Source organism: Cryptomeria japonica, chromosome 4, assembly GCF_030272615.1.
Source record: "Cryptomeria japonica chromosome 4, Sugi_1.0, whole genome shotgun sequence".
Lineage (NCBI taxonomy): Eukaryota > Viridiplantae > Streptophyta > Pinopsida > Cupressales > Cupressaceae > Cryptomeria > Cryptomeria japonica.
In genome coordinates, this window is record NC_081408.1 from 188,041,207 (window position 1) to 188,067,565 (window position 26,359).

Sequence of the window (26,359 nt, forward strand, 5' to 3'; positions counted from 1 at the left end):
TAACAATGATTCCAAATTATAAATCTGATTATAAATTAATCTAAATATATTTTTTACCAAACTAAAATCTAAGATTAGAAAGTATTAACTAATTCCTTTTTGTAAGTTAATCTAAATATAAATTACCTAACAAGAATTTTAATTGACAAAAAAAATATTAATAAACAAAATAGAATGAAATCTTAATTTAATTATAAATAATTAATAAACTTTACATTAATAAAATTCTTAACCTACAATTTTAAATTAACTATCATAGTTTCCAAAAAAATGACTTCCCCCAAAATAGATATAAATTTACAAGATAATTACTTCTAAGGGAATAAATTGTTTGGAGAAATAAGTTTACACAGGGAAATTATTCACAGATGATTAAAAAGTAATCACAGGAAATAAATTGTTGGAGAAATAAATTTATATCACAAGAAATAAATTGTTGGAGAAGGTAGACTTCACAAAGAAGTGAATAATATTTATTCAACATATTGGAAATAAATATCATATAGATGCTTAATCTATTCCCAAAAATCTATTTTTTTAATCCTTTTTGATTAATCTATCTAAATCTTTCTTTTTCTTTTTTTTCTTTTTTTGAAAAGAAAAGTAATATACATATATTTTTATGTTAGATATCGAGAGTCCAAAATCAAAGAGTTTATACAAAAAGAGAAAGCAGGAGGCAGAGCCTCAATCGCCAAACTATGAAACCAGAGAGAGTAATATATACATTTATCTCCTAATCATATCAAAATATGGGGACGCAGCAGAGTATAGCACTATTGGAGAACCTCATCCTGGTCCTCCAGCCATGTGGTCCAGCCTTGTACTCCTTCCATCCATACCACCTTCTTTCTTGCTAGGATCTGGGAGCACATCTCTATCTTGTTGAAGGGAGGAGGCCTGCTATCCTGTAGATCCGTTATCAGCTTCTTTACTGCCTTATCAAAGGAGGTTTGATTCTCTGCAAGCCTGGCCCATTCGTAACCATCTTGCATCTCATAGACAAACATGGTAGCTCTGTCATCTTTGAGGAATCACAAGAGTTTGTTTCTCTCAATGTTCATCAGAAAGCAAACCTGCACAACAATTTTGTAATGTGTGAGTTTTTTAAAAAACTCATTACATTCCCTTGTATTAACTTGAAACTTCTCCTCATTCCTAAGTTTCCAAATAAATGAAAGAATGTAAGAAGATAGAATTTGTCAAACTAGATTAGTATCCTTCCTCAGTCCTTGAATAAAACTAGTAACTATATCAAGAGTGTAGACATATTCTGTAATAGAAATTCCAAACAGTAACCAAATTTCTCTAGCAAAAGGGCAGTCAAAGAAAATGTGGCGCGCAGTCTCAGGTTTTCCGTAGACAGAATACCGATCATATGCAGCCGATTTATTCCTAATAGGTAGTCTTTACAATATAAGTTACCACCTGAAGCATTTGATCTTAGGGGGGATGGGGGATCACCAAAACTTCTCAAAGGTTTTTTGCCAAGTGTGGGGGGTATGGTTGACATACCACAGAGTGTTGATATGTTCGATCACTGAGGTATCACTATTGAGAAGGGTATAGATAGACTTGGATTTGATCTTGGGGAGGGTGGAGCCATCCTTCCATAGGAATGTAAGGTACCTATGGGCATCTACTTGTGTGTTCTTAGGGAGATTAAAGGGAGTGCATGCATTTTTAATCATGATGTAGGTCCTCTTATGTGATGCAAGGAGATCATACTTAGTGGTAAGAGCCTCCCAGCTGATAAGGTCATCATGTTCTAGGATATCCATAATATACTTGATTCCTTTATTATGCCAGTGCTTAGTAGAGCAACCTTGGGTTAAAGCAAGGGGTTTAGAGTTATGATGTAGGTTCCACCATATTGACCTTTCACCATGGAGGGTATTGTCACAATTAATGCTAGAGATGTTAATAAGACCATGCACATGCTCCCAGGCTTTCCAGGTGGATTTAAACACCCAGATGCCTTGGACAGACACAGGGAAACCGCCTGCAATCAAGCCACTGATCGGGAGGGCTTTCCAGGATTTGGCAGTTTTGGGAACACCATTTTGTATGTTTCTTCTGATGAGGATTTTCCAAGGTTCTTGTCCTTCCAGTGAGTGAAATATCCATTTGGCTATGAGGGAGATTCCTTGTAGCCTAAGATCGTTGAGGCCCAGCCCACCAAGTTTTTTATCTAAGTGCTACCAGGTCCACTTAACCATGTGAGCTTTTCTTTTACCCTTGCCATCAGACCATAGGAATCGTCTGATAGCCTTTTGGATTTCAAAGACTTGGTAGTTGCTGAACATCCACATAGAAGAGTACTATATGTTGTAGGAAGAAAGGATTTTTTAGCAGACTTGAATCCTGCCAACAAGGGAGAGGACCCTATTGTCCCACTTGTTGAGTTTACTATCTATTTTTCCCTTGACTCAACTCTACATGTCTCTAAGAGAGGAAGATATAGAAAAGGGGATACCAAGGTATCTGACTAATTTATTTGCTCCTCCCCATGCATATCCAAACTGGTGAAGCTAGTCCGAAGGGTTATCTTTCCACCCAAGTAGAATGGATTTGGTGCTAGAAATCTGGGCTCCAGATGCTCTACCAAAGGTGTCAAGTTTTTTATTAAGGGAATTAATATTGTGCCTTGAGAGCTTCAAGAACAACAAGGCATCATTGGAAAACTGGATGTTGATCAGTTCAGAGTCATCTGGCATAGTAATGCCTTGGACTCTGGGGGATAGGGTGTCATCTCTAAGGAGATAGTACAGAGCATCTGATGCAATGACAAACAGAGCAGGGGCAAGGGGGAAGCCCTACCTAATTGATCTAGACAGAGGAATACGCTGGGAGAGAGTCCCATTGACTTTGATCAGGGTGGACGCATCCTTGAGGAGGATCCGAACATAATCATAGAACTCGCTAGGGAAGCCAAAGGCGGAGAGCATCATGAGGATGAAGTCCCATTCCACCCTATCATAAGCTTTCTCAAAGTTGACAAGGAACATGGCAGTGTCTTAGTTCGAGGTTCTGGCCCATTCCATGGATTCCCAACTAGTTACAAGATTCTCCAAGATATATCTGCCTTTAATGAATCCTGTTTGGGTAGAGCAGATGAATTTGGGAAGGATCTTCTCAAGGTGAGAGGCTAAGTCTTTGGCTAGGATTTTGTAGGAGACGTTGAGGAGGGTGATTGGCCTCCAATTTTTAATTAGGGATTTGTCCCCCTCTTTTGGAATAAGCTTAATAATACCCCTATTTAGGAACTCCCCCAGGGTGCCAGTGTCAAGGGTTTCATTATAGATATCATAGAGGTCATTAGAGATCCAGTCAATGTTGGTTTTGTAGAATTCAGCAGGAAGTCCATTGGGGCCTGGGGCCTTGTTATCCTTGAGAGCCTTAATGGCATCCTTAATTTCTTGCATGGTTATCTTAGCTTTGAGGAGGAGAGCTTCGTCCTAGGAGATTCTATTAGGAATAATGGTCCTACACTTGGTACGAGCATCTATCAAGGCCTCATTATCCTCCGAGGTAAACAGAGTCTTGTAAAACACTTCAAAGGCTTCTTTGATATCATTGATATCCAGGAGTTCCTTATCATCTACCGTTATTCTATCTATTTTTTCTCTGGTCTGTTTTTGCTTGAGTAGATTAAAGAATATCTTGGAGCCTTTATCACCAAATTGGAGCCAATGGTTACGAGCTCTGATGAAAGCACCTCTAATTGTAACCTGCTGGTGTTTTCTGAGGATATTTCTAGCCTCAAAGACCTGATTGGCCAAGGTAGGGGAAGAGGGTTGCAATTGAATGTCTTGTTCCAGGGAGTGAAGCCAAAGAGTAAGGGTTTTTTCTAGGTATCTAAAGTCCTTGGCTTTTTTCTAGCCAATGGTTTGGAGTAGTTTCTGCCATGAGGAAATGTTCCTCTTCCATCTGAGAATGTGGGATTGGGGGAGATGTGGTTGCAGATTGAAGAGTCTAACTATTTTGATGGCATTTAGGACTTCCTCATCTTGCAGCAAGGAAGTGTTAAGTAAATTTTTCTTATTGTGAGGGTGGCTAGGGGTGATGGAGTTCCTGATGTTAATGATGGCTAAGATGGGGAAGTGATCAGACAGGGTAGTTGGTAAGACTGCAACCGCATTCCCAAACTGATTGGGGGGAAAGGAGAAGAAGTCCTTATTAGCATAGAATATATCTAGCTTGGAGTAGATTCTATTAGTGTCTTGCTGAAAGTTGCACCAAGTGTACCATAGGTTAGGGGTATCAAGTTTGGTGTCTTCCAAGGGGTCAAATAACTGTAGATGTTGTTTAAACCAGTCCCAGTGAGGTCTTTCTGAGGTTTTCCATTCAAACGGAAGTCCTCCAGCCTTGTCATCCTGGCATTCAATCATGTTAAAGTCTCCAGCCATGACCCAGGGGATATTTGGGAGGGATGTTAGCCAATTCTAGAGGGATATTCTTTCCTTGTAATCGTTAGATGCATATATGGAGCATATGCCAAAGCAAGTTCCTTAAACATCTAATGTAACCCAAGCCACTCTATTACAGGGGAAGGTTCCTTTATCCTTGAGGTACATTGTCCATTTAGGGGCAATGAGAAAGCCAAATCCTCCCTTTCCTCTTGGGTGGTTGGTATAGATTTTGATTGCATCTCTCCAAATGAAGTCAAGTGTGGTGTTGAGAGAGAACCCAACAGATTTAAGTTCTTGTAACATCAGAAAATCTAAATTTTTATGGTAATCCAAAAATATTTTAATAACAAATTTCCTGTCAGGTGACTCAAGGCCTCGAATGTTCCATGATATGTACTTCATTAAAGTGGAGGATTTAAGAGGGGTTGGTAGGGAGACCGTGTTGATCTCCAGGCTTCTTCTTGTTTTTGGACCCCATAGGTCTACCTTTCTTTTTATTTAAGGAGTATCCTTTCATAAGGTCCTCATCATCTTCACTGTCTTTGGGAGGCTCAGCTTTAATATCTGAATTTCCTCCTATGTCGGACCCAGATAGCTGGGAGCCTGGAAAGCCAAGGAGCATCGTGCTATATCTAATTTCTTCTAGACCCTTATTGTCATAAATAACTTCTATAATATGATTGTCCTCTAGTTCTTTGAGCATAGATGCATTCGAGGGGTTGATGGTGCTAGTATCAGTAATAAGTCCTACAAGTGTAGAGGAGACCGATTGTTTGGGGGTTCTAGATCTGAGGATCATTGCAAGGTTATCACTAATGCTAGTATCATCAGCACCACGATTAGAGTTTTCCAGATTTTTTACCATATTTTTAACCATAGAATTGACAAGGGTTTGTGCAGGGTCCTGGGGTTTATGATTAGAGGCCAATTGGTTGGTATTTGAGCGGCTATGGTTTAGGGCATTGTGATGGGTAGTTTTACATCTTCATTTCCTTGAAGTAACAAGTTGAAAGCAATCGAAGGGCGATTCTACAAGGTCTTCAGGAGGGTCAGAAATAGGGATGAGGGGTTTAGGGGCCATAGGTGCATGGTCAAGATTCAATGGGTTTACTCCATTAGGATTGGAACCAGGAGCCGCGGTCACCACATTAGCATAGTGAAGAGGAGGATAATTTAGGTCATTAATGGTTTTAGGGTTTACAAAAGTCTCAGTTGAATTATTCTTTTGTTTCCTATGATTAATAATTGGGCAGTTCTTACGAATATGCCCTTCTTTCTTGCAGAGAAAACATGCATTCAATCCTCCAAGCATTTCGACCAGACAGACGAATGTGTCTCCATTAATATTTAGGTTTAAAGATGGCGGGATGTCGATTCTGGGTTTAATTGAGACAAGCATTCTTGCATCAAGGTTGGGTACTAGCCTAGCGGTTTCATCAATCCAAATTGTTTTGCCAAATGGTTCTATTAATTGGGGAAGAAAATGCCACAGAAAGGGAGGGACGTCTTTGAGGATGACCCACCTAGGAGAGGATAGTGCGAGGACTTCCTCATTAACCACCTCTGGAGACCAGGCTAGGGCTCGAATGGAGGTATTCCCAACCATCCAGTACTAGCGTTTAAGTGCTTCCAATTGGGATTCATGCGAGTTTTAAAAAATGAGGAAAAGACCTCTCTGTATTTGCCTACAGAACGTGATTTTAAGCCCTAATTTAAGATTACATAGATTATGAAACCAATCATCTACAAATTTCCTAGGTGGGCATTTTTGAGCATCAACACAGGCAAAAGATAGTAGTGTCACATAACCTAAGCTTTTATGAGGCAATTTCATTCAACATTTCAATATTTGGCGAAATGCAGAAGGAGTCTAAGGTAATGCAAGGGCACTTACCATCCTTACTGGGTCCTTCGTCTGCAGGCGCCTTAAGGAATTGCACCGATGAGTGGACTCCATTTGCAGGTGGGGCAACGGTCTCATTGAAAGTCTTTTTTAGGGTTGGGTTTGTCTGCGGCGTGGGTTTAGATCTATTAATGGTATCTCTGTCTGACTCTGGCTCCATTGGAGACCAGGGTTAGGGTCGCGTGGGATGAGCAGATGGGTGGTGGAGTTAACCGTATTAATTGTTGCAGAGTAATTAAAAGACAAAGCAATTAAAGCAAGTGGACGGGGTAGGAAATGCAAACTGGGTGGAGGAGCTTAACTCCTCCACGTAGATGCTGAGGTACCCACATCACCGCTTGAGTGCCTCGATGTTGCTTCCACCTTCAGGGAGAGATCGCGGCCGAAAAAATGTAGAGCAAATTTGATCTTGGAAATTACATGTTCAATTAAAAAGACCAATATACATATATTCCTAATAAATCTCATTCTTTTATTATTATTATTATTATTATTATTATTATATATATTAAACTAAAAAAATAATTCTTGAAAAGAATAGAATCCAAAGAGAAGAAAATAGGAGCGTTATAAAGATGTTTCTCATTTTTAAATTTGTATCCCCTTATCATATATAAATTTTCACTATCAAAACCTATACAAATCCACTAGAGAAAAATCCATGCAAGTAGAATTCTTTCTCTTTTTCTTTTAAGTACATAAAATCTTTTTTTTTCAAAACAAGAAATAGACAAGAAGGGAACCTGGATCGATGTAATCACTTGATACTGAATCACCTCCAAATCTTCCCAATTATCCTTCTTCAATCCTTCCTTCAATCTTGGTAAGATCTCCTCAAAACTTGAAAAAAAGAATCTCCTACAATACAATTGTCTACAAAAATCTTCCTACTTCTAATGTGTTTTTTTTTTTCAAGAACTGGAGAAATTACTTTTCATCAAAAATGCCATAGCCCCCTTTTCGAAAGTTAACATACATTATATAGAAAGATGCATCATTTTCCACTATCAAGAGAATTAATGCATTTAAAGATTATTTTCCAAAAGTTGATCCATGCAAAATTAATTACTAACAAAGTGGTGGTTACATGCAAGAAAGTGGAATTTTGAAATCTACTTCTAGAAGCTTCTCATTTTCTCCTACGACATGTGCTCAATTGGAATTTTGTATAAATAATTAATTTTCTCATAGAATTTATGATTTTCAAGTGTGTGTGTGTGTCCATTATTTAATTCATTTTATTAAAAATAGTTTCAACCTTAATAAATAAAACACTTCCAATAATATTCACAAAATGATATGAAATATAATAGCAATGGTAGCGAGTTTTTATCAAGATAGAGAAACAAGGTTATGACACATCTTGGGGCAGCAACATCATTGTCTTTATCCTATTCCTTCTTCTCTATCTCTAAGGTTTTCACCATTTCCTTTAGGGGTTGAATTTTTCATTATTTGATGTCCTTTCTTGCATGGAGTAGTATGTCTTTTATGATTACTCTCTCCTTACAGGATTTTGTGATCCTTCTTTTTATTCTCTCTCTTTGTTTGAAGATTACCTCTTCTTTAGAGTTGCATTTTACATATATTAATGTCTTTTCTTACATTGAATATTCCTTCATGTGAGTATATTGTGTATTTTCTTATGTCTAGTCTCTCCTTAGAGATTGTGTAATTCTTCTCAGTGTCCTTACATTTGGGGGGAAATGATATCTTTCTCTTATCCTTTCTAAGGGTCCACTTTTATTTTGTTGAGTGGTGTTTGCTTATGATTTGATGTCATTCCTTGTGTAAATTTGTTTGTTTTCTTAAGGATTCTCTCTTATGCAAGAGGTGTATGTCCTTGGCTACAACCTCTTTTTGACTTGGCAATGTATATATATTATAAACTTAGCCCTCACATTGGGTCAAGTGTGTGTTTTCCTTCATCGGGAATCCCTTTCACCTAGCAATAGGGGGAAGGTATACATTCTTGTTCTCCTTCCCTTCTTTTGGTAGAAGATGTTATGTTTGTTCAAGAACTCCTCTTGGAGGTAGATGTCTTTTGAACAAAGATATCTTCTCCTATGAGGATCCTCTTTACACTTGTTGCAAGATATCTCTTTTTCAACTATCTTATCCTTGCTTGTAATAGTATTCTCTCTTTAGCTTGGATTTATGACATTGTTGCCTAAAGGACATCTCCTTGGTGTTGAAGGAAGGTATCCTTTCTTCTAGCTTCCTTAAGACATCAAAATAGGGCTATGTTGACATCTTAAGGGGGGGCATACATATCGCCCTGTGTACTATATTATACTATATTTTTGTATGTCTTAAATGGGGTGATCATTCTCGAAACAAGAGAAAACAAACTCTTATACAAGATGCTTCATACCCAAAACCAGATGCAGCATTGATATATATCTTGGATGGGGTGCACATTTCTGAAACCAGAGGAAACAAACTCTTACACGTGATGTCCTCGAAACCAAGCATATATTTGTCTTAAACAGGGTTACACATTCTCGAAACCAAAGCAAACAAACTCTTATATGAGATGTTCCTAAAACCAGACTCACCCCTTGGCATTTGTATTTTTATTATATGTCTTAAATAGGTTGAAGCATGCTTGAAACTAGAGAAAACAAACTCTTATACGGGATGTTATACACTTGAAACCAAACATTACTTGCACACACACACGAGGATGAGTGGAACTAGCATAACACAACTAGACTATTCCTACTCTCCTCCCCAACATGGATCGCTTAGAAAAATACATCGAGAGTGTGTATCCATGTCCTCTCTCATTCTTCTCATGGATCACCTAGAAAAACACATCTAGAATGTGTATACATGGTTTCTCTCTTTCATCTCATGAGCTATGGTTTCTCTCTTTCATCTCATGAGCTCATAGATTTGCTATTTGTAGTTCAAGGATGATATGTGCTCTTGCTCTTTTATGTGATCTCACTTGTGTTCTTGAGATGACATTTTTTAAGAATGATATTAGTGGTTGAGACCTTTTGATATCAAGGTCTCTTCAGCTACTTGACTTGAGGTCTTATTTTTGGTTTTAGCTTTCTTTTGTGTGTCTCTTGCCTTTTGTCTTTGTTTTCTTTTTTGTTTTTGTCTTGTTTTATGTGCCCTTGCATGCATTTGAGTGAGTTAAGATCCTAAGATTGGGGCCTTAGTTCCTCAAAATTAGTGATGTCTTATACTCCTTGTTATTGTGATCCTCATTTATCCTTTCTTCATCTCTATTTTGTTTATTTTACTGTGAGTATTTGCATAGGCTCATACTCCCACTAAAGTGGGGGCTAAATGTAGCATCATAAATTGTCACCGAGCCAATTTAAACCTCATGTTTGTGCCCTTACTTTAGCATGTCTCCTCATCATCTCCTATCGGAGCCCATTCACTTCCTTAACTCCATTTCTGGTGCCATGTACACCTACCAACTAATTTCTTATAGGGATGTCCTTCTCCCTGGGGCTAGATTATGGTCCCTGATTGAGGAGAACCAAGGCGCTAGTGTCTTGGTCCTAGGACCAAATCACCAAGCGCCCTGGTCCCCCTTGGTCAAGTCCTATTTTTAAATATGAGATGGGCCCTCTCTCTAGTAGGAAACGAAATTGGTGGCTCAACATGACCGTTGGAGGTTGGCCTAATCAGTAGATTGACATAGGATCCCCTATATAAAGACATCAATCAATTCATTTCAATTCTAAGACTTCATCCATCATAATTATTCGGCCTAAGGCATCCATGAAGTGTTCAACAAGCATTTTCAGAGGTCTTCAAGGCTGCATATTCTTCATTCAACCATTGTGGAGCAAAATTACATCATTCATATGCAAGCATGTGTGTGTGATTAGGTTGTTGTCATGTTCATGTCATTTCATACAGCATATATGATTACATTCAAGAAGCAAGGCATCATTATCAACAATTGCAAATCTAAGGTATACTTTTCCATTGTTTATTTAAGTTTTTGCAATATTTCATTCAAGGTGAATTCCTAAACCAGAGTTTGACATTGGCAAACCTCTATTCCCAACCATTTTCCTTCTCTTTTTATGTATATGAAATAGGTGCAAAGCTGGAATTCTCAAAATCAACATTATTCACAAAGACAAATAGGTTCCACTTTGGACAGTGAAAAGTGGGGAGGACTAGAGTGACGAGCATTTTGGTCCCGACAAAATAGGAGCTCCTTCTGGGAATGGATCTAAACATTCTTACATTGCTCAGATCGAGGTTCATGGCTCAATCCAACAACTGTAGCTCACTATTTATGCATTTTTACTTCAATTCCAACACATTTACCCTAATTTCAACATTTCAACAATTCAACTTAAAAGAGGTTATCAATCTCCAACCCTGATGAATCTAATAGAATTTCTCAACCCTATCTTTATATATTTGAGGATAGATCTATTAGGTTCACCCCTCTCTAATGTAGTGGTTCCTAAGCCTAAAATTAGTGGTTTCTACTACATCTAGTGGTGGAAACCCTAATTTTTCACCATTACACTATCTCTCCCTCCCACACCCCTATAATGTTAGATACAAGATTGAAGATTATTAAACCCACCTCGATCATTCAATCTTGACTATTTTTCATTTGCCCAAAAAATTCAAAGTGGTGTCAAACCATTGTCATGGAGCATTGGTTGTTTAATGCTTAGGAGGAGCCTACCACTAAAATAAGTTTAACATCTAGGTTGGAAATGGGTGGGAATAGCTAGTCATTCATTGTTTCAATAGTTTTTTTTTCTTAATTTGGCTATAACTACTAAAATTTAGATAGAGGTACCATGTTTGAAGTACAACAATAAAAATTTAATGAACCTCGTCTAGTATACCCAAAACGTGGAATTAAATTGAAAACACTTAAGTTCACTATTATTAAAGTTATCAAATTATAATTTTTTTTGTTGTGCAATAATTACCCATGAGTGTATTGTTTATATTATGTTTTATATGAATGATTTCTCTATCAATACTTTGAGCTACTTATTGATTTAAGCTTATGGAAATAGTTTAAGCTAAAAAATATTATTTATAACTATTATACAAATAATATGAATGTTTATATATGACTTTTCTATAGGTATGGAAATTTAATTTCTAGCTCCAAACCAAGAAACCAAAATCAAATATCAATTCAAATATCATTGACATTTTATTTATGTATATAAAGGCATCTTGATATTATGATACTATTATATAAGTTGACCAATGATATCAAACTATAAAAGAATAAAAATTATTAACTTATAGTATCCTTTGTATAACAAAGTTATAAATACTAATTTGACATTAAATAATATTAGTGCTAGTTTATTATATCATGCTAATCGTGTATTTATATCCCTTGAAATAAGTATTCTTATATATAACCATTATGTTATAGACAAAGTATATATTAAATGGATTGTAATTTATAATTAAATTTTAAGTGTTATGATATCAAATCTCATATAATATTTTTTTTCATAATTTCATCTAAGAGATGAAAGGTTATAATACTTTTTTATATATTATAGTATTTAGTTCTAAAAGTCTCATCTCTTATATATGAAATTATAAAAAAGTTATTATATATTTAAGAAGAAACAATCTCCCACTCCCACTATTGTTATCTCTCTATCTCTCCCTCTTTCTATTCCTATATCTCCTACTCTCTCCCTCTCTCTTTTTATATCTCTCTACTTTCCTAAATATTACTCACACTCACTATATTTCTCCCTTTATATCTCTTCCCCTCACTCTATCTCTCCACCTCTCTCTTTATTACTTGTCTCTATCACCTCATTTATCTCTCTCCCTTTTCCTCTGTATCTTTATCTTCTTATCTCTCCTTATTTCTATCCCTATCTCTCTCACTCTTTCTCTCCCCCTCTCCCTATCACTCCCTCTTTTTACCTATCTTCCTCTCTATCTCTCTCAGTCATATGCACACACACTCCTTGTTTTTTCCTCCACTTCTCTATCTCTATCTATCTATCTTCTCCCCTCTCTATATATATTTCCCTCCTCTCTTTATACTTCTCTCTTTATCGCTTGTCTCTAGATCACCTTATTTATCTCTTACTCTAGCCTGCTTTGGATCTATCTCCCTATCTCTCCCTACCCCTCTCTATCTATATCTCATTATCTCTACCTATCTTTCTTATTCACTCTATATCCCTACTCTATATCTCCTACACTATATCTTTATCTCTCTATTTCTCTCTCCTCATCCCAAACCTTTATATCTATATCTCTTTGCCCCTCTATCTATCCATTTAATTATTTCATATATATGTCTATCTCTATCTCATTATCTCTCCATCTCTCTCTACCTCTCTTTTCCATAGACTATTTATCCCTTTCTCCTCTCTTTATCTCTCTCCTTTCCAAACCCAGGCTCTCATTCTCCTTCTCCATATCTATCTATATCTTCATCTCTCTCTCTATCTCTCTCCCTCTCTCCCTATTGCAAACATAACATGATCTTGTTGGTAATGGAGATAAATTATCTTCTAGATTTAGAGGTTATGTTTCATTCATGTTTGGATCTTTATAAGAAGATGTGTGGTTTATTTGAAGTTATCACTTCTCCATTAAGACCTTTATTGCACAAACAACATCATTACTAAATGGCCCACGAATTTACTTCATATACTACACAAATATATGCAAAAAAATAGACCAACATTTTTCCTAATTAGTCTTTCACACCTCTTCGATGTACCTATTGCACACCAATTTAAAATATCTATAAAAAAATAAAAATAAAACATAGATAAAATAAAATAATTATCAATTAAAAATTAAAATATATTTGTATTACATTGCGTAATAAATTAAATAATTTTTAATTTATGAGCAAGTTAAATTTTGGCAAGGTTTTTAGGGGCAATCCAAACACCTTTGGGTCTAGTTGTATTATGAGAGACCATGAAGAGCATGCAAGAGCATGTAATTGATGTACCTTTTGATGGATCTTAGATAGGGAATATATTACAAAGTAGACATCATTGCACTCCTTGTATGCCTACAAAATTGTTCACAACTAGGCATAAAGAAGGTGCAAATCAAAGATGACTCATATTATTATAAATGCAATACAAAAAAGGGATTGATAATTAGAAGATCAAAAAAATTGAAAATCAATTTTGACTCTAACTTGACAAACTAAAGGCTTTTACAATCAAACAAGTTTATATAGAAGGGAATTATCATGCACACGCTGGCAACTTTAGTATCAATCATGGCATGTGGCTTTTATCTTGAGATCATAACTTAAGACTTTGGATGTTGCAATCCCCTCTTTAATTCATGATGATTCATAACCACTAAGAAAGCTAACAACTCTCTACAATGACACAAAATGATTATATTACAAGATAGTTTATTATCTAAATCCTTTCAAGGACATGGGGTTGAAGATTATAAATTTGTGATGTTCATTGAATCACTTCTATATGGTTGGTTTTCAAGAGGGAATTTTATTCTAATATGATTAAGTCAAAAAAAAATTGTGGTCTATATAAATTGTGAGTACCCATCTGAAGATTTTTTTTTTTAAATTATAACACTATTTTTGGAAAATTCTATTATTTTATTTTATTTTCCTTTTTTGAAAATTGTTTAACAAAGCAAGTCATGCATTCTGAGCACCTAATGTTCCCTTGGTGCACATTCGGTGCACTCCTAGTGCAGCTCGATGGACCCCTAGTGCATACCTAGTGCGCCCTAGTGGTGTGCAACCCCAATGCAAATTGGTGCACATCCCGCGTGCATACGAGGTGCACCTACTACATGCATCCGATGTGCCCTCATGTGCTCTTGGTTGCCCCCCTAAAAACATGAAATCTATCGACATTTTGTTGCATGAAAAAAGTGTGCAACTGTTAGTATAGATGTTGTTTACTTGAGTTATTACTACTGCATGAACGATTAATTAAGTGATTTTTTTTCCTTTTTAAAATATCATTTGATAAATGATTCTAAATTTTTAATTTGCATAATATTTTACAAATGTTGTTGTCATAGTTCTAAGAGTATGATATTGCCTTTATCTAATTTTGATTATCAATAATTCAAATTTAATTGAATGCATTGTTTTATGCATTGTGTATTATTGCTTACAATCATTAAACAAAAATAAACAAATCAAAATTCAATTAACAACATCATCTATCATTGAATTTATTTGTACCTCATACTTTATCTACATGGATGGTTAAAATTTTCAAACTCATAATTGCTTTAAAACTAAATTTATAGAATTTATTAAAATTATTCAAATGTACAACTATTGATTTATGGATTCAATGCATCGGTGTTGTGTGTTACATTGTTCATTCCAAACTTATATATATATATATATATATATATAGTAAATTTTCAAACTTGATATCTCTTGGTGTATTTTCCTTAATTTTTTTTAAATATAGGTATTTTATATATTGTAATTTTTACTGATTTATGGATTTGATGCATCGGTGTTGTGTGTTACATTGTTCATTTCAAGCTAATATATATATATATATATATATATATATATATATATATATATATAGAGAGAGAGAGAGAGAGAGAGAGAGAGAGAGAGAGTATTGGGTCCGAATTTGCTTCTTAGCCATAATCAGTATGTTCACCAACTAGCATCTTAGATGCATTCTATTAACTTTGAAAATTTATGCCAAGTTTTCTGAATTTGGTGTTTATTGGGGCGAATCCTCCCTCTTAACCATAACCATTATGTTAACCACTCCACTACTTTAAGATGCCAGTTGAAAGCAGTAGAGTGGTTAACATAATGGCTATGGCTAAGAGAGGATTCGCCCAAAAAAACATCAAATTCAAAAAACTTGGCATAAATTTTCAAAGTTAATAGAATGCGTTTAAGATGCTAGTTGGTGAACATACTGATTATAGCTAAGAAGCAAATTCGCCCCAATAAACAACGAATTCATAAATCTTAACATAATTGTTTACTATCAAATAAAGCTTACATTATTTACCCAACTGTTATATTAAAATATACCACTTAAATTTTTTTATTCATTACACTAAAATAGCCCTTTCAAATAAACCCCGTAAACAAATTTCCACAATACCATAATTTAAAAGACATCATGAAATATTTCACAAAGTTCATATAATGTGCTTCAGATGCCAGTTGCTGAACACTAGTTATGAATTCACCCCCAATAAACAACAAATCGGAAAACTTGACATATTTCTTTACCATCAAGAAATCAAAACGACAAAATGGCTAAATCTTACCAGTTTAAACTACTTTTTAACAGTTGGTTGATAGAGAGATACATCGGCCGCCTTGATCAAAGTCCTAAATATCGGACTTGAACATATAGAGGGAAACAAAGGTGCAGTTGATTTTGTCTACACGCGCGAATAAAATGTCATCCAATGAAAGTGCACGATTTTGTTTAATTGCACAATCATGGCCACCTTGTTTCCAGTTGGTTTCGCTCCACTATAGTCCTCTTGAAGAAATGGACAGATATTTGTCGGAAGAATCTTTTAAGACAGAATTTTAGGGACCTGTTAGTAGCAAAGATCTGATACATTTTGTGCATATTTATATAACACCTGGGCACCCCCATTGTTATGATTATATCTTCCTTGGGTGCACTTCTAATCTTCGATTGCTTATGTGGGCATCACTCAATTTTGTTATAGAGGTTCACTCATCATCTGAGTGTCTGTAGATTCAATCTTCATTAGGCAAGCTTTCAGCTTTTTGCAATATCTGAGTTCGATTTTAAGGATTCGTTACTTATCTGGCATCTCTAAATTCTGTTTCGGAGATTCACTAAGTATTTATGTATCTCAAAAATCTGCTTTAGATGTTCATTCCTGGAATCCCTGGATTATACAGGCTTAGGAGAAATTGGGATTTGAATATTAAGTATTGACATTAAGCTTGGGATTTTAGTATAAGTAGTGACATTAGGACCGAGTTCGGGTTTTGTAGAATTTTGTGTATGAAAGCATCTTTTTCTACTAGATTTTATCAGAGATGGGATACAAGGTTGATTTGGAAAAGGGCGGGGCTAAACTTGATCGTGGAGATGTAAAGCAGCCCTTGTTAAAACATGTAAAACCGTACTGCAATTATAAGAGTTGTAATGGCCGTAAGAAGAGTTATGATGTTCAGGGCATCCAAGGAAGTGCTGCAGTTGCTATTTTATGTACTGCAATTGTGGCATTGGGGTCTATCCAGTTTGGGTTCTGTGTAAGTTTTTCCACCATTTACTACTGCATTCTTTCTCCTTAATAAATACCTCAAAGAGAATTATTTATTGTTAAACCGTGCCCATGAATTTTACTAGTTAAGCTGTGAGATTTTTCATCTAAGTTTCTGTATTTTAGTAATCAGTAGTCTTTCTAAAACAAGGGGATTGTGTTAATCTAAAATTCAGACTCACACGGTTAGGTAGGAACGAATGTTGCCACCGTTATGCGATGCTAGACTTCTGTTGTAATTGTCCACACGACTAATATTTCATGGTACTCATGATTTAAGGCCATATCTACTGCGTGGATGCTGATGACATTCATGTGATTTATAGCTGCCTGGTATTTGATACTATTAAGAAATGATGTTGAGAAAAGCTAACTAAATTTGCTTCATTTCTGTGCTTTCCTTTCTTTTCTTAGAGTAGATGATAACCTGCCCTGAAACTTTTCTAGATTGTAAATTGAAGCCACTGAAAAGAACTAGACGTAACATAGATGGGGATATGGGCCGTGTGAACATGCTTTTAATTTGATATATCAAGTACCGGAACAAGCTCAGTTTTAACATTCTCACGTAAAGAGCCATGACATGCTGTAGCAGTCTTCAGCTTCCAGTGATCAATATTGCTGACAGCCTCCAGTTATATGGCATTCAATGGCAAGCGAACCAGGCTGAAAACAACACCTGGAGGTTGAATTTCATCAACTTATGAAAAATCCTTTGCATCCAGAAGTTAGTCTAGAGTTTTTCTTTTCTACAAATGAATGTTGTCGTCTATATGAACTTCCTTGCTCTCTTTGAGCTATGAATTTCCTTGCTTTCTTTGAGCTATGAATTTCCTCCTCGCGAGGTGAATACAACTAAATGTGGACAAATTCTGATGTAAACCATTCTATTGATTCACCGAATCAGGGGCTAACTAAATAGTTAGGAGCAGTTACAAATGTATTTTGCTTAAGGAGAAATCTTTAGTGAAGAAGTGAGCGGTTACCATAAAAAAAAACAAGGAATTCACATCTTCATCACAGCAGTAGATAGTTACCAAGGCCCTCTGCCACTTCGTGACAGCCGTCCCACCACCCAAGCGGTTCCCCTGAATCAGGAGGGACAATTACTTTATGCAAACCTTTTGCCACCACTCGTTATAATGGCTGGCGACAGCATCTTTCAATACAGATTTTTTTCTAGGTTTGGAGGTTTTCGCTGCCTTTGGGCTGCAGCCTGGAAGGGGCTCTTCTACTGTATGTTTCCAGAAATGCACGCTTGCACAATGAAGAATTAGGAGATATAAAACTATGCTGTCATAATATTGATCAGATCTATAATTGCTGTGTTTTTCCTAAATTATATTTATTCAGTGTTGTAAGATCTTTCTGTCTTATTCTTTTTAGTCTGTTGGGTTTTTTTTTAATTGAAAAGAGTTTAACAAGTTGCAGTAAATGATTCATGAGAAGAGTTTTAAATTATTCAGGGGGCAGCTGTTGTTATAGCTGTGGATGTGAAGATGTGTTATAATGTAATCCAAAGAGGATAACTAAATTGGAAGAATACAGAAGACAAAGGCAAACAAAAGAACAGCAAAAGGAGTTGTAGAAAATAGGGAGTTTGAATATGCACCTTGTGACGAGCTTTTTTCAAAAAGAAAAGCCATGGAGTGTAGGATTCAGCAGGGAATAAAATTGTTAGAACAGGGGAAGATCAAATCCCTCAATGAATAGAATGTGAAGATTCTGACGGAGAGGAGATAGATAAATGGGATAAAATTATAAGTGGGATGAAGATATTGAGTCGTGCTATATCGAAGAGGAGGAAAATATTGAAGATTACAATGTGAGAGGAGAAGAGTTTGAAGATTAGAGTGAAAAGGAATGCAGCCTATCGCAAGAGGAGGTTATGGAAGCAGTATACAATAGAGATGAACCTGCAGCAGAGATGGAGATCTTTGGGAGCCTCTTATGTGATAAAGCTTCATTGGTTTTAGAGAACACAACCAACAAGAAGTAGCTAGAGGGATGTTTTGAAAATCCCATTTTGGATGAAAAGAGAGAAGAATATCATCTCTTTCTTAGAGAAGAAATGAGAATGATTGAGGGGAGAATCAAAAGCATAAACATTTGTCATACAAAGGAAGAAGCATCTATGAAAATTTATACTCCCTTAACTTGATTAAGTGGGTCTAAAGATGTGGTCCCATGGAGGGGCTTTAGGGACTGCTTTTATGGAGCAGGGTGCCCCATGAGACAAAACAAAATGCTACAAGATTGATTAGAATCTTTTTTTGATAAACAGGAGCCCCTATCTTTTAGTTCATAATTTTAAGTTGATGCATTTGGGGTGGGGCTAGAAATCTCCCTCACTAGTTTATGAAAATTTTCTGCCACTTGTCAATCATGTGAAGTTTTTACATTCGTGCTGATTAATTTTTTTATCATTTTATATTTTATATACTCCCTTGAATTGAATATGGAAAATAATAAGATTCATGAGACCATCAGTGTTTATAAATTTTGGAACTTAAACTTTCAAGCTTAAGCTGCGCTAACAAATTCATGAGACCACCTGTTTCAAAATACTCTTAAAAAATCTCAATAGCACCCACTCAAATTTTTTAGGAAGCCCCCTCTGTGGGACTGCAGCCTAAGCTCTGGGAAAAGAGAAAAATGACATTTTGCTAGAGGACAATTTATGATTCAACAAGTAAGTAGTTGGAAGCAACAGAAGAAACGATGTAAAAAATTGCTGAAGTATCTAATGTGGTAGAAGGTCAATTTGTGATCTTATTCTTTGGATCAAAAGGATGGTTGGAAAAAACAAGGGGAGAATGATCTAAACCATTCTATTTATTCACAAGGCCTTTTGCTACTTGGTGGTAACCGTCCTACCACTCAAGTGGTTACCCTAAATTAGTGGGGGAATGGTCACTTAATTCATACCTTTTCTCACACTCACAATTATGGTTGGTGACAGCATCTTTCAAATGCAGAATTTTTTTTGACTAGGAATGGAGATATTCGCTGAGAGCTGCAATCTGGAGGGGGCTCTTCCACTGTATGTTTCCAGCAATGCATGTTTGCACAATGGAGAGTTAACTGATAAGAGATATAAGACTATGCTGTAATAATACAAACCGGATCTTATATAATTAATTGCGCTGATTTCTAAAGGATATATATTAAGTGTTGTATGTTTGTTCCGTCTTATTCTCTTTAGTCTGCCGTGTTATCTTTTTAATCTAAAAGAGTTTTAACAAGTCGTAAATCAGACATAGAGAAGTGTCTGCATCAGAGGTAATAATAGACTTAAGAGCATAATAAGAAATATTTCATCTCCTGAACATTGAAACTCAAAGTATATTGCTTCGTCTCTCTCTTTTCGGGCTATCCAAACATGCCTGGTTTCATCAGCCTCCAGTGATCACTGTTGTTGAAATCCTCCATTTATATGGCATCCAGTGGCATGCAAACTGAGCCGGACACAACCTCTAGAAGTTTCTTTTAATAAACTTTTAAAACATCCTTTTCATCCAGCACCTAGTGTAGAGTTTTTCTTTTCTGAATACAAATATTGTTATTTAACTGAAAATCCTTGCTCTCTAAGAGCTATGCATATTCCTCCTCACAAACACGACTACATGTGGACAGATTCCTGTCAATAAAAAAAATGGTAAACTTTTTTACAGTAATTGTATGGCAAGCTCAATCCATATACATCCTTTGCCATGCAATGAGTTCTTGTTGAATTAGTGTTGTCATTAATGTCAGGAAGATTGTTGATCTCAAGGTGATTGAATCATGTCAGAGTATTTGAGAACAATGAAGGACAAAGTCTAGTAATGATTGGATAGCTCTCTTAATGTTAAAGGACAAAGTCTAGTAATGATTGGATGGCTCTCTTAATGTTATCTTTATGTAACAGTGTCAATGGTTCCTATATATTTAATGCATTTGTTGTGGCCTGGAAGTTTTTGTGTTGAGTTTCTAAGGTTTGCTGATCAGAGACTGTATATGCATCCAGTTGTAATGTTGACGTTTGTGATACCACATTTTACCACAGTAAAGTACTTTTGTATGCGGTTTGGAAGATATGTAAGGTTATACATGAAGACAAATATTCCAGAGTTTCAGAGGTATTGCTCCTGCATTCAGAAAGTTAGAGATGACTTGGTGTTCACAGTGCTAGTTCACTGACTTTGCAGAAGGTTTTGTGGATGCGCTAGAGGAAGGTAACGTGCACCAACTGGAGGAAGCATGTGAAGGTAGTTTGGGACCAGTTGAGTTCAATATGGGAAATGCATAGTGTTTCCTTACTCCTAGTGTAACGCATTGGTGTTACGACCGAGCCGACTATACGTTTGAATTAAGGATTTTGTCCTTGGCCTATTTGTGGACATTGAAATTAAGTTGTAGGCAGAAATAAAGGTGTAAATAATAATGGAATGTATATATAATGTCAATCAGTTCCATTCCAATGTGTAGTTGTTGTGGTGGAAGTTGTGCAAGTTGTGTACTTAATAAAGAGAAGTATATATATTGCGAGCTGTGAAATGCAGTAATGGTATTGATATTGCTTTGCTTTTAAGTATGGAATTTAAATTTGGCATATACTGGTTCACCCCACCCGACCCCCTCGGCATATCTGTGTGCTTAACACTTTTTGACCAACAGTCAATCTGTCCTCTGTTTCCTTGCCTTCTAAAGGCGTGACTAAGTTCAGCAAACTGAAGTTATTTTTTGTACAGCTGTCTTTGTCTGCTTTGGAGAATCTATGTTTTAGAGTTATTTTTTGTAGAGCTATTTTTTGTAGAGCTGTCTTTGTCTGCTTTGGAGAATCTATGTTTTAGAGTTTTTGAACTCTTCCCCTTCTGGATATTGTATAGAATGCACTCTCTCAGACCTTTCCTTGTAACATTTTGGGTTGACGGAAATTTTGTAGAGTTCTTAGAAGGATCACACTATCAAATTATGGATCTCACTTTCCCATCATGTTGTTAATTGTGTTTCTCCATGGACAGGGAAACTCTTAACTAGATCACCTCACAAATCCACTACAAGGCAAAATTCAGAGTGGTAGATAAATGTGTTAGAGCTTGAAAAACCACAATCCATAGATGCGGTCTTTTACATTTAATCTGCTGACTAAAAAGTATAGGATGAGAATTTAGCAGAATTACACCCAGTTTTAAATCAAGTTACAATCAGTGTTAACATTTTTCCAATCTACGTGATCTCAGTATTACCTGCCAGTTGGATGTGGTGATAGTAAACTTTGATTGCTTGAATTTTAATCTCGGCAATTTCTTCTTACTGTCCAATTTTAGATGACGCATGTGGGCTTCATTTGAAAACAGAGGAGTTTGACGATTTATTTTTACTTGTTACCTCATCAAGGCGTTGATGTTATTGCAGATTGGATATTCATCACCAACACAAAGTGAGATTATAAGCAGTATTGACCTAAGTCTTTCTGAGGTATGTTTTTCAGGCCCTATAGTTGAAGTTGTAATTACAAGTCAGTTTGATTGCTGATCTTAGTTTTACATGCAAAACAAGATCTTAATGGGATGAACAGATATATTCAAAAGCTGATTTCTTTTTTACAGTTTTCTGTATTTGGGTCGCTTTCAAATGTTGGGGCAATGGTAGGAGCCATAGTCAGTGGACAAATAGCTGATACCATTGGACGAAAAGGGGTGAGTAAGCTTGGAATGCCATTATATTAGATGCATTCTTCTTCTCTCTAGGACATCCCTCGACTTTCAATTTTTTTCTTTCCCCACAAATTTCGATTGTTTCTTTACTTTTTTAAAACAGGCCTTAATGGTGGCTGCAGTACCCAATATTATTGGATGGATTGCCATCACCTTGGCACAGGCAATTTTCTTTACTCGATCACGATTATCAAAAGTTTTGAAAATAAATCTAAGGACTCTCAGAAGTGATTGCTATCCTTTAGTACAATTCACTCATCTTTGAAATGTCTGTTTTTGATTGCAGAATGCTTCATTACTCTATTTGGGAAGACTGTTGACAGGATTTGGAGTAGGAGTTATCTCATTCACAGTAAGTTAGGCTATTTTCAGTCAAGCTTTTCAAGAAGGAAAACCTATAACATGCTTTCTCGGTACTGTTATTAATGCTAAAAATTGGACTCATGATTAAGCCATGGTGCTTTTTGCTACTGCTGCCTGACCTTTTAGGTACCAATCTATATTGCTGAAATAGCTCCCAAACACTTGCGGGGAAGTCTTGGCACAGTAACACAGGTAAATATTTTAGTACCGAATATTGACTCGTAGATTTAAAGAGGTTGCAAATCTTAGTAGTGACTTTTTGTGTGGCTTTCTGTGGGACAGCTTTCTGTTTCAATTGGCATACTACTAGCGTATCTTTTTGGACTTTTCCTTCACTGGAGGTCTTTGGCAATTGCAGGTATAGGACCAAGAGTAATATAGCTCCATTTCAAGGATTCATTTATGCGCTCATTTTGAAATTCAGATTACGTTTTGTTAGAGATCTTGATCTCTTTTTGATATGTGGGTTCTACAGGCATAGTGCCCAGTGCCCTATTGATTATTGGGCTCTTTTTCATCCCAGAATCTCCTAGATGGCTGGTGAGTTCTAACATTATATATTCAATGCTGGTAATGAAAAGATATTCAGCTTTTTGTAACATAAAACAGCAATTCCAGAAGATTCATCATTTCAAATGTATGCCTGTTACTGTACAGGCAAAGATTAAAAGTCCACTATATGAAGATTCCTTGCAATCCCTTCGTGGTTCTGATGCTGATATATCTTTTGAAGCAGTTGAAATTAAGGTGACAATTTGTTCTTTCATTTCTGGCATATGTGCACCTGGGTTTTAATGAATAATGCCGCCCGAAAATTGTCTTTGTTTCCTCAAGGGAATTACTTTTTTAATTAACCCAAAACTCTTCCATGAATAAGAGTGTTGTAGAGACTAACAATCAACAAACCAGTGTCAAATTGTCTGAACTACGTGAACGAAGATATGCACTCCCTCTGACTGTAAGTCTTCTCACCCTCACATCTGGGAAGTACATCAGAAAGAATATATTATGTCTTTTGACTTTAATGGTGAGTATTTATGATCTTAACTTCACACCATCTTTTGTTTTGTCAGATTGGCATTGGGCTGCTTTTATTACAGCAATTGGGAGGAGTCAATGGCATTATGTTTTACAGCAGCTCTATTTTCAAGTCTGCTGGTGAGTGTAATTATATATATACATATATATTAAGAAATTCCAGGGTACATGTCATTTGTTCCAGTTTGTACAGACTAATTAAATTCGGAGAGTTATTTCTTGGCTATTTTTATCTAATGCATTATGCTACAGAGTACAGACTAATAAAGTAGATAGAAAGTTTTAGTCTACATGGCTGAATTTCTTCAAATATAGTTGCTAATTTCAAGTTTCATTGTATCATGAAAGGAATTTCATCGGGCAATGCTGCATCTGTTGGGCTTGCATGTATTCAGGTTTTTTCTTAGTCCTGATATTAACTAATTGTCATGCACGATCCAAATTCAACTAATGGTAATGAACTTTATTAATCTAAATAATCTTCTGATACCATTGAATAGGTCATCATGACTGCAATTACTGCATGGTTAATGGACAAAACTGGAAGACGGATACTCCTAATTGTAAGTATGAGGCCTATTGCAAGCCTTTGCTACAATAGGTTGGACAAGTTGCATTGTGATCACTAAAAATCAGTCAAAAATCATTGAAAGGAATTAATATGAATTTGTTTTGAAATGAACAGGTCTCCTCTGGAGGAATGACTATATGCCTTCTCCTTGTTGGTCTTGCCTTTTATTTGAAGGTAATCTTCTCATTTTTTTTATCTCGACACTTTTTGACTTATAAGTTATATATTTTGGAATATACTCTTGTCATCCTATATGGTTGACTAATAGATATGCAATTTCATGTGACTAGATTACAGATATTATCTTGACTCTTTGAGTCATTCATTTGGAATATACTCTTGCTATCTTATGTGGTTAACTAATAGAAATACAATTTCATTTGACTGGATTACAGATATTAAGCATTTGCATACATCTTTTATAATTATCACCTAATTCATAATTTCGTTTCCCACAGCTAATTTCCATGTCTTGGTTAATTTGCAGAACCAAATCTCTGGAGACCCAGCTATGCAAACATTCTTCAGTGCTTTGGCATTAACTAGCCTACTAGTATGTTTGGAATAGAACTTGGCAGGCATTTCATCTTGAAAATTTTGTTTCACATTTTCTGCTCTGATGCTTTTAAGTTTCCGTCATAGACATTATTTTCACCTTAATGACTGATTAGAATTTTTTCAATGTAGGTCTACATTATCTCATTTTCCATTGGTATTGGACCCATTCCATGGATTATTATATCTGAGGTATCGTGCCTTCTTTGCTAAGCATGTGTCCTAAGGTTTTAACCCTTAAAGAAAAATCTTGTGCAACAGAGCAATCGAATCAATAATTACAACACACTGATTATATTTGCCAAATTTCTTCTTTAGTATCTTCTTAGTGCAAGTGATCTAATGTATTGAATATTGTTTTAGCTGACTTCTTTTGGTTCTCCATACTTTAGATTCTCCCTGTGAATGTCAAGGGTCTTGGTGGCAGTGTAGCAACTTTGTCAAATTGGTTGTCATCTTGGATTGTGACCATGACAATCAATATGCTTTTAGAGTGGAGCTCTGCAGGTATTGTCATTTCTCTATAGAAAACAAATAACAAACAATATTTAAATCTTCTCATTACTGAATCATTAAGACTTATATATGAAAATATTGATGCAGGAACATTTCTACTTTATGCTTTTATTAGTGCTTTGACACTAGTCTTTGTTGCATTGCGTGTACCTGAGACCAAGGGTAGAACGTTGGAGGAAATTGAAGCTTCATTCAGATAAGGTCAAGATAGTATTATGTACCTCTTCATTCACGATCATTTGCAACCCTTGGAGTTACTTATGAAGACAAGATCTCTTGAATGTAGAAGATAAAGTTTTAATTCAGAAGTTAATGTTTACTACCAGTACCACCTATGGATTGCTGTTGTATAATTAAGATTGTATATTACAGAAGTAGAGAAATCTGGCATGCACTACTTCTCAATCATTTTGAGATATGATAATATTTTCCTCCTCAAGTCATTTGTAATATAAGAAATTCCCTAATTTCAGTGTGATGTAAGACGAGTTTTATATCTTCATTGTATCATGCCATCTTGCCAACCATCTTCCTTGAGCTTCAAATTTTGACAAAGCTCATTGTCAAATAATAAGAGATAGAACAAATAACTTTTGAAATTGATTTGTTTGAATTAATTCAATTTCTTTATGGTTCCAAGTCATCCTTCTTAAATCGCGCTTTTTGTCTACATATTAATATGATAATTGATGTTGATTCTGTATACATGTCTTCATCTTCTCGGATAGCTTTTTGAATTAGTTATACACAGCTAACATCCCTCAACTCGATTCGTTGTGGGTGGGAGGCTAATGTTGGTGGGTTACGGGCCCCTACTATTCTAATGGGCGTGAAAGTTGAGAATCGATCTAACCTTTTAGAGTAGTAGGGATCCTCAAGCACACATGAACTGCAAGAACTATTGTTTCATGAACTGCATCATGAATTGTTGCAAGGTGTGCACACTTGGTCTCCTTGTGCTCTGCAGCGCAGTGCTCGGGTTTGTGGCATGGCTTAACCGCCTCCTGTGGATTCTATAAGTCTAGTGGTTGTATCAAGCATTAACAGGTCG

The 26,359-nt window shown here is 35.9% G+C and overlaps 1 protein-coding gene across 2 annotated transcripts; it reads left to right on the forward strand.

The window, feature by feature from the left end:
• Positions 1 to 15,684: 15,684 nt before the first annotated feature.
• LOC131028094 (sugar transporter ERD6-like 6) lies at positions 15,685 to 25,951 on the forward strand. Of its 2 annotated transcripts, XM_057958321.2 has the most exons (18): positions 15,687 to 16,552; positions 21,964 to 22,026; positions 22,158 to 22,247; positions 22,369 to 22,428; positions 22,552 to 22,617; positions 22,755 to 22,820; positions 22,911 to 22,986; positions 23,104 to 23,168; positions 23,286 to 23,375; positions 23,506 to 23,586; positions 23,702 to 23,786; positions 24,015 to 24,061; positions 24,167 to 24,229; positions 24,352 to 24,411; positions 24,725 to 24,790; positions 24,925 to 24,984; positions 25,185 to 25,299; positions 25,396 to 25,951. In XM_057958321.2, the coding sequence occupies exons 1-18, from the start codon at positions 16,337 to 16,339 to the stop codon at positions 25,506 to 25,508; spliced, it is 1,482 nt and encodes a 493-aa protein (XP_057814304.2). In that variant the 5' UTR covers positions 15,687 to 16,336; the 3' UTR covers positions 25,509 to 25,951. The 2 variants fall into 2 exon arrangements, with proteins under 2 accessions (XP_057814305.2, XP_057814304.2); XM_057958322.2 differs by lacking the exon at positions 22,369 to 22,428 and having other exon boundaries at positions 15,685 to 16,552.
• Positions 25,952 to 26,359: the final 408 nt, after the last annotated feature.